At 39.6% G+C, this 9,770-nt stretch overlaps 1 protein-coding gene across 2 annotated transcripts in view; it reads right to left on the reverse strand.

Moving 5' to 3' along the window:
- The window catches only part of PI4K2B (phosphatidylinositol 4-kinase type 2 beta), a 23,148-nt gene extending 13,378 nt beyond the window's left edge, over window positions 1-9,770 (reverse strand). For both annotated transcript variants that reach the window (XM_057405613.1, XM_057405612.1), the window contains exons 1-2: window positions 9,468-9,770; window positions 6,316-6,464 (exon numbers count right to left, since the gene is read on the reverse strand). In XM_057405613.1, the coding sequence (XP_057261596.1) occupies window positions 6,316-6,464; window positions 9,468-9,744 (426 nt within the window). In that variant the 5' untranslated portion in view covers window positions 9,745-9,770. The remainder of the gene's footprint in view (window positions 1-6,315; window positions 6,465-9,467) is intronic.

Here is a 9,770-nt window from a genome sequence, read left to right on the forward strand (position 1 = left end):
AATGAAAACATGAATACTTTTGAGTGGCAAAAGATTAAATTTATTTTGAAAATTAGTTATTTGAAAGTATTGGTTAGATACTATACATTGCACTTTACAGTTGATCTTTTTGGATGATGAAATACTAAAACTAACAAACTGATATTCCAAATAAATTTACTGGACAATGCTTGTCTAGAAGAAATTCAAAATAAACTATTCATAAGAGAAAAATCAAACCCAGCTAACATGCACTACCTTTTCAAAATTAATGAGGACTGCATTTTAGAATCATTTGGTTTCTATTCTAAGTTTTCAAATAAGGAGGTTTTAAAAGTAGCTTTAAAAATCATTTTCAGCCCACCATTATACTTCAGACAAAGAGATATAATGGTTCCAGAAAAGTGATAAACATACAGAAAGCTAATAATCCAACGTTACCCTTTTTCTATCTACTTTATTTACTGCTTTAAGTTTAAATGGATCAAAATGCATCAAAATGAAAATCGCATTTTGCAGTTCCAAGAAGTGGTGTCATTTACCACTGCTGTAGAATCCTCAAATGAGAGCTGACAATGGCTCACAGTGTCAGCCACCATTTACACTGGAGACATGTAGCAAAGCTTAAAAGTACTCAGAATACTGTGTTCCAACTTTGGGCGCTATGCTTCAAGAAATCTGTTAATGAACTGAAGAAAGCTGAAAAAAAACAATGAGAATAAACACAAGAAAAAGTGGATAATGAAAGACTGTATGAACAGGGATTGTTTAGCCTAAGAGAAAATGAGGCAAAAGGAACTACGCAATTGGTTGCTATAGAGAAAAAAGGAACAGCAGTTACTGTTAATGAGCCGAGAAACTATAGGCTTGAATCACAGCAGATGAATTACAAAGAAAAAATCCTTTTGAATCTTAAGAGCAGCTCAAGACCAGAACAGACTGCCAGGTTCAAGAGTCTCCAAAACAGGATGCCACTAACAACTAGTTAGACAGACATTCATCAGGAATCATGTTAAAACAATCCTGCTCCTCACCACAGGCACTAAAATAGATGATTTCTCAAGGTGCCTTTCTTACACGTGATTCCGTATTTGTTAACCTCAAAACACAGATTGTTACCACAATAAAATATACAACCTTCCACTGATAAACTTCAGCCTACTGCATGAAGTCCATGTAATGACTCTTCTCTAGCTCAAGTGAAGTGCTGTATTTTTCATTCCTTCTCACAGAATCATAGCAAGTAAATAAAATTCTAATAAATATCTAAGAAAACTATTTAAGAAGCACTTTCACACAGTACTTTCCTGAATCCTTATCAAAAAAGAGAATATCTCAATAAGGTAAAAATTGCCTGCTGCTCACCAACACTCATACCTAATTTACACTCAAGTCATGAACGATTTTGCTGACAGTCAGAAACCAGCATTCTGCATCAGTAACTGCCAATTCAGCCAGATTAGGGAGAGGACACAAGTAGGTGACCTTCAAGCTTATGGAGAACTTTAACCCACTGTGTCCAAGACAACCCAACTACTCCAAGATTGTTCAAGAGAAACCAAATACAGAGAACTTACTTCATGCAGTTTGTAAAGAGATTACACAAGACACCAGGCATTAGTAGCATCACCTGTCTTGTTCCATCAACTACCAGGAAAAATAAGTTACAAACCATTACTATTTCATTCATCCTAGAAAATAAATTTCCTATCAGCAGGACAAAACCAAATTGACAAAAATTCTCTTGTTTTCGGTATGCTGTTAGCTGTGATTCTAAAGTTACATTCAAAATCATGAACAAGTTCTATGCAACTGCACATACACAATTCAATTCAGACCTACACAAAAAGTACAATGGATATATTATGCAACATGAAAGCCAGGATGTTCTCTTGCCCTACTTTTTTTCTTTTTTACATCACACCGCTTTGAAAGCTGAATTCACTTTGTGCACCAAAATTCTCACATTATGTTTAGAGTTGTTAAAAAGTTACTTACTTTCTTCCTATTGGAATCACAGGTACCTGACTGCTCGGAACAAATCCAGCAGCTTTTCATTTCCCAGAAATGTCATGGTGTATTAGTACTATATTTTAATATCACTGTATTATTAATGCCAAGCCATTAACTGTTTCTTTTCTTTGGATAATACTTCCTACAAACTGTCCCATTTTAAAAAAGAGCTTAGCTCCTTACATTGCTTGCCCAGGCTGTACTGTACTATAGTATCAAATCTAGATATGGTTTTTAAGTTTTCACTGAAGCTAGAAGCTTGCCAAATTTTGCAGCGCCACTGCTGTTGAGGACCAGAGTAGAACTAGAAAGCTCAATTTGTAGACAAGGCCAGTCTTAATTTTGCAGGACTCCACTAGCATTACCAATCAGCCAACAGCTAAACTGTCAAAAACATGTTGCAGAACAGTCTGTAACAGACACAATGTCTTTTGCTTTTCTGGTTACACAATGAAGAGAAAATGCAGAAATATTCGACACTTCAGCAATAGTACTGCTTAAGTACTGAACTGCTTTATATCAGTATACAACTACAGCAATAAGCACAAAAAGTTAATTTTTATTAGACAACTTTAATCTTTCTGATATACCCAAATTAGCAAATAAGATGACCTAGCAGTAGCAGGCTGTTTTACCTATAACTTGGCATTAGTGTGGGTAAACACTTCAGAAGCTGACCAGCAAGACAGCTTAGCATGTCTTTAATAATCTCCTCCTCCTTATGCCGGGAAAGAGCTTACGTAAGAAATGCAGGAGACAGCAAGTCACAAAACTGGTCTGAAGTAGAATGATGCAATACTCTGTCCAGCAGGATGTGAAATCCATTCTACAAATGGGAGCTGCACTACTGACAAAATAGGTTTCATCAGACCTTTAATGTGGAAACCAAGTTTAGATAAGCTCTAAATTTAGTGCACAGAACAAAAGCAAAATTCAGAGTCAGCTAAGAACTCAGTATCATTATTCTCAGTCCCATATTGGCAAACACCTTCGTGTATTTTGCAATTAATATTTTCTGGAACCCACAAAAAAAGGAATTTAGATCTTCCTTTCTCCTAAACAAATTCAAATCAATGATCTGCATAAAGGGGGAGTGCAAGTCACTATCACAAACTTAACTAGGAACAAAACCACCTCACACAAAACAGAAGTAAAACCAACAGAAAAATCACCACATAAGAAATAAGGAAATAAGGTGCTCCATCCAAAATACTGTAGTTGCAAAAATGGTGTGTAAGTAATTTCTCATTAGTCCCAGGGTAAAATGAGTCTCTCAGGCATTTGCCAGTCACCAAAAAAACCTGCAAAATCAGTCTGGAAAGGCTTCAAACAAAATAGATTTGCACATATTGAAATCAAGAACAAGTATGTTTTTTTTGTAGTAACTTTCTAAAAATAAGAGACCCCGATTGCACAGCATTAAGAAGAACTCTCCCCGCAAAAAAAAACCAAACACTTACCTAGTTTTAAAGCATTTGGGCGTAACATTGTACTCTTTAGACATATCATGCCTTAGATTTTTGAGAAAGTATTCATTTAAACCAGTACTCTGTTACTCAGATTTTTTTCTACTGCATATTAAATATCATCCTAATTTAAAGTACATCTTTAAAAACACTATAAAGTTTGAGTATCCATATATAAGCATAAACCCTGAAAACCCCCAGAGAACTAAACTACTGGAGTAGGGAAGTGACTTGAAGTTTAAAAACGTCTGCAGACACTGTGAACAGGTTTTCACATTAACAGCATTAGATGTGACAGCAAGAATCTCAAAAAACAGTTAAGAGAAGATTTTCTACTACCAGTTTGAAACAGATACACCTTCCTTCCCAACCTACTTTGGCTCTCCTCCACTAGAATGAAGGGGGTCATTACTAACAACTACTCCTGGAACACCACAGTATGAACTGTGATGTGCAGCTCTTGGAAGATTCTGAAGGGATAGTTCTGCCACTTTCCATTTTAGAAATAAATTAATAAATTAATATATTTGTTTGTATTGAGTCAGGCAGCTATTCTAAAAATCACTCGTTCAATAAAGTATAAAAACTATCAACAGAAAAGCAGCATTAAAACAAAATAAACACCCATGAAAATTAACTGACAAAACAGTAATACATGCTGTAATGATCGGTAACGCAAATAAAAGCTAAACAAAACCCATAACACTTGCTAAACAAATGGAAAATTACCATTTTGGGGATGTTGGGAGGAACAACAGTCTTGAATATGTTCCAAAAACATAGGCACTTGAAGTGTTACAACTTCTACATCAAATATAACTGGGGTCTTCAGGATTAACAAACACCTACAACTACCTAAAACCAGAAGACTGCTGACTTACCTTAAATACCAGATATGACAAGTTAACAAAGGTGTGGAGGTTTGGAGTCTTCTGGAATAGGTTGCTAATCGGACAAAGTACTTCTAATTTAAAGAAAACAATGTGCAAGTATGTCTTTAACTAAACAATGCTAACCAAATGTTACTTTCCAAGCAAGATATTCAGGTGGCTGGATGATGCTAGAGCGGTAGATGCGTTTTTTCTTGACTTCAGTAAGGCATTTGATACTGTCTTCCACAGCATCCTCACAGATAAGCTAAGGAAGTATGGGCTTGATGATCAGGTAGTGAGGTGGATCAAGAACTGGTTGGAAGGAAGAAGGCAGAGAGTTGTGGTCAATGGGGCAGAATCTAGCTGGAGGTCTGTGACTAGTGGAGTCCCTCAGGGGTCGGTGCTGGGACCAGTGCTGTTTAATATTTTCATCAACGACTTGGATGAGGGAACTGAATGTACCCTCAGCAAGTTCACTGATGATAATAAACTGGGAGGAGTGGCTGACACACCAGAGGGCTGTGCTGCCATTCAGTGAGACCTGGACAGGCTGGAGAGTTGGGTGGGGAGAAACTTGATGAAATTCAACAAGGGCAGGTGTAGAGTCTTGCATCTGGGGAAGAACAACCCCATGTACCAGTACAGGTTGGGGGTTGACCTGATGGACAGTAGTGAAGGGGAAAGGGACCTGGGGGTCCTGGTGGACAGGAGGATGACCATGAGCCAGCAATGTGCCCTTGTGGCCAAGAAGGCCAATGGCATCCTTGGGTACATTAGAAAGAGTGTGGTTAGTAGGTCAAGAGAGGTTCTCCTTCCCCTCTACTCTGCCTTGGTGAGGCCGCATCTGGATTACTGTGTCCAGTTCTGGGACCCTCAGTTCAAGAAGGACACGGAATTGCTTGAAAGAGTCCAGCGCAGAGCCACAAAGATGATTAAGGGAGTGGAACATCTCCCTTATGAGGGGAGGCTGAGGGAGCTGGGACTCTTCAGCTTGGAGGAGACTGAGGGGTGACCTCATCAATGTTTACAAATATGTAAAGGGTGAGTGTCAGGATGATGGTGCTAGTTTTTTCTCAGTGATGTCCAGTGACAGAACAAGGGGCAGTGGGTATAAACTGGAGCATAGGAGGTTCCATGTGAACATCAGGAAAAATTTCTTTACTGTGAGAGTGACAGAGCACTGGAACAGGTTGCCCAGGGGGGTTGTGGAGTCTCCTATGTTGGAGATATCCAAGGCCCGCCTGGACAAGTTCCTGTATGATGTACTCTAGGTTACCCTGCTCTTGCAGGGGGGGTTGGACTAGATGATCTTTTGAGGTCCCTTCCAACCCTTGGGATTCTGTGATTCTCTGCCTCAGGGTAACCTTAGGGTTACTTCTTTGATGATCACAACTCAAGGTAGCATTTACCACTAAAGAAGGGGAAAACAAGTCTTCTAGTTATGATTCAGCAGACAAGTACAAAGGTAGATCTGTTTATATCACTCTTTTTGCCTGTCAACCAATTATATCAGAGGAAGAAGTCATGACCTAAATAAAAGACTATCAAAACAAGATGAGAGATAAAAATACAGGAGGCTTGGCTAAAGAAAGCTAAACAGTACCCAGATCAGAAGCTCTGTTGGGTGAAAAATCAATTAAACATAGAAGGTACAAAATGTCAGATTCTGCAGAAGGGAATTCCTGAATTGTTTTCAGATGTTAAAGAGGCCCTTTTATTTTCTCCATATTCCTTTGGAGCAGATAATTCAAAACATGGTAAACTGCAACAGAGAAATAATTCTCGCATTTTTGGCTTAGCTTATGCTGCAAGACATAATTAGAAATTTAAGTATTACCTGCATGGATTTTTCACAACAAAGATTTTCCCATACCATAAATTATTAAACAACTCATTTAAATGAATTTCCATTTAAATAGAACTTTAAAATTTCCATTTTAATCTCACTGCTGATAGAGTCTCTGACTTTGCAATAATATGCTCACCCCTTTTTGATCCTTGGCAAAGTAACTCCCACTGGATCCTTGAGAGATTCTTTCTGGAAAAACTCCACACTCTATAGCTTGTTCTGCTCTCAGAATAATCTCTGCAAATTCTGGATCATCTAAAAATATATTCATATCAGCAGTATGTCCTGTATGCCCTGAAAAATAAAAAAACAAGCAATCTTAAATGTAATTTGTACTCTTAATTAACAGCCTATGTACACACACTGAAAAGCTCACAGCTTTGCCTGCTAAACTGGTAATTTGTAAAGACCACATCCCACTGGATCAGAATCTGTTAGACTACTTCGTCAATACGCAAAACCCAACCCACAATAACCCTTATTTTTATGGACTTTTACCTCTCGAATCAGTGGTTCTTATTCCATAACAAAACCTTAACTACCTCTACAGAAGAAACATCACACCACACAGCTGAGCTGCAACTATTACACATATTTTGTCAGTGAAAGCCAAATCAGAGTTATGCATTATATTGTTACCAAACAAAATGCAACACCCATATTAAGTTGCTCTGCACATTAATCTTCCAGATGAAGAGGATCTACAAGTGAACTTCTTATCACTGAAGCTGTCCATGCAGAGAAGACAACTGAGAGGTCAGGTTTTAATTTCTAGGCATTCATTCCATAACCTAAACCCGTAAGAAGTCTTACTGCCTTGAGGAAATTCTTCAGCTGTGTCTTTTGTAATGTAAGAGATAACTGCAAGAAAAACATATTCCACTAAAAATCAAATTCAAATCAAACAAACCACATTATGCTATATGCTCAAGGAAGAGAAAAATAATTTGGGAAACTTATTTCAGTATTACTACTGTGCTGCTAGAAAGCCTTCTGTTGCTACAGTGACGTAGCCATAGAAAACACACAGGCTGAAAACAAGAAAACTCGCAGTTTTAAAAAGTTTTCTTTCAGTTTATCAACACTAGCCAGAGGAAAATAAGCCATTTTCATTGAAGCTAGTATTAGCTGAATGTGGCAGGGTTTCCTAGGTTGGTTTCTTCTTCAAAAATTACTTTAATCAAGTTTTTCACTATGAAAGCATGTTATGGTCACAACTCACTCCCTATAGAGACTCTAAACTTACAGTTAGAACTAACCCAGTGTTTTCTTGCAACCACTCTTGCGAGCTACTTTTCTCCTTAAACTCCCATCCAGGAAACTAGAGCTCACACACACATAGTCTAACTACCAAGCTCTGTAAGCTTTTTCAAAATCATGTGGACAAGGCCTAAGGGTTGTGAAGCTGCTATATATGGATGTATAGGAATGTATACACGTATACAGGAACAACGAGATTGTGCCAAAGAAGATACAAATACTACCATCCATGTATATACCTCAACCTGTTCTTCTGTCAGGTTAACATGACATAAGCTAAACAAATACACTCTACAAGAGTAACATGTATGAACTCTTCCACCACTAAACTAGCTTTATACTATTTAACATTAACATGATTAACCAGTTCCATCTCTTTCTATACAGTCTCATACTCCGACCATAATTCCATTAGGAAACCTCCGCGTTGCAATAAAATGCATTAATAATATCTGCTGCATGCTTGTTCCACCTGACACATGAAACAATCCTTCAAGTGCTCGACACACAGAAAAGGGTACGGACAAGGAAACAAGAGCGAGATGAGATGCTGCAATCAACCACAGTTCTGAGATTTTCTTACACTCTCCTGGGGCAGATCCCAAGTGTTAACTCTGTGTTCACCACTCTCACTGCCCCAGTGTGGCAGACCCAGGCCTTTAGTCTCCACTCTGAAGCATTAACTACTGTTTTGCCAGAAGCACTGTCTCATTAACACATCTTGCATCTTGTGGGAACAAGACAAGAAAACTCCAACATTATAACGGCATGTTTGCACTACCAGTCTGGTCTACACTTGGAATCACTGGGTTTTTTCTTATGGGTAATCACAGTACAGGAGGAAAAGCCTCCTGTGGCTATAGATAAAAGTTACTAGCATAGCTTTTGTTGCTCAAACTGATGAGTGTTTTGTTCAGATTTTTTGGTTTTTTTTTAGTATCTTATTATTGCAAAAGGAACGATTTTTACCAGTCTTTGACAAGAAATCCTGTGGTATAATTGCAACAGCAAACACTATTATGTGATAGAAGTCCATGTATTTCCATTACTGAACCTTTCCCAGATGAACATCTATTTACAAAGTTGCACAGAATCAGAAAGCTTGTAAGTCTAAAGAAAAAAAGTAAGCAATAAATATTTCATAGTTTACCATATATGTATCTAGTTATGCAGTTATATATATAATAGCTTATAATGAATCCTATATAGTTTATATTTAGAATCAGATAGTTGCCACACTTACACTTCTTTTCAAATTGATAATTGAATTTTTGCATTTCTAATTTTTCAAATCATATTTTTCTCTAAGTCTGGATTTCAAAACATAGAAAGCAGATCTTTGTTTATGAACACCAAAAATATGACAGAAGAGTCCACATGTAAAACTGTTAATATATGTGAAAAAAATGGCTGGAGCAAGAACTAAAGCAAAGTAAAATTTTTTCAAAGAATAAGAAGATGCGGGTCACAAGCAAGTAATTGGTAGGCCAGTTGAGACAAACAGAAAACCTGGCAGAGTTTGCCAAGCGTTCAGAAAGCAACAACTGAAGCCACCACGGAACACAGTCTGTAAAACACGCAAAGCCGTTAAGATTAAAAAACCGTGACAGAAACAAAGCAAAACCCAACGAAACAGAAGACAGAGAACAAGGAGAGTAACAGTGGAGACACTCATGAAGATGCAAATGATTTCATGCAGCCCTGCGCATAAACCATTAGAATTTCGAGCCATTCACAGGACTCTTTCCCTTCGAAGGCTGTTAGTCTGCGAGCCCGTGAGCTGAGCAAGGTACCCCGCACCTCGCTGAGCCTCTGGGCTGCAGACAAAAGCTGCCATCAAGCTTCTTGTGAGGCAGGGACACCTCAAGCAGACACCAGGCGCGGCACTTCAGGCGTACTTCAGTCCTACAGGTAGTTTCCCAGCCTGGCCAGCAGGAGAGCGCGCAGGCTCTCTCCCACATGCGCACCCCTGTAGCTCTCCCCGCGTTCACCCCGGCCCGGCGGGGCGGCGGCGGCCCTGGGCCGTACCTGCGGCGACACGGGACTCCTTATCCCAGGCGGCACCCGCTCGGCGGCCGCGACCAGCGCCCGGCGCCCGCAGGAGAGGCTCGTCCTCTCCATCGCCCTCGGGCCCCGAGTCCTCCTCACCCTCCTCCTCGAGCCCGAGCTCCCCACACAGCCTCACAGCCGCGCCGGGGGCAGCTTTTACCACCTGCGGCCCCCGCCAGGGTGGCCCTGCCTGAGGAGCCGGATCCGCGAGGAACAACAGCCGCTCATCAGGCTCTCCGGCACCCAGCTCCGCCATGGGCTGAGTGCTGTGGGAGGTGCCCC

This window comes from Pezoporus wallicus, unplaced genomic scaffold (genome assembly GCF_028554395.1).
Source record: "Pezoporus wallicus isolate ANWC-B61680 ecotype Strahan unplaced genomic scaffold, APGP_CSIRO_Pwel_v1 contig_642, whole genome shotgun sequence".
NCBI lineage: Eukaryota > Metazoa > Chordata > Aves > Psittaciformes > Psittacidae > Pezoporus > Pezoporus wallicus.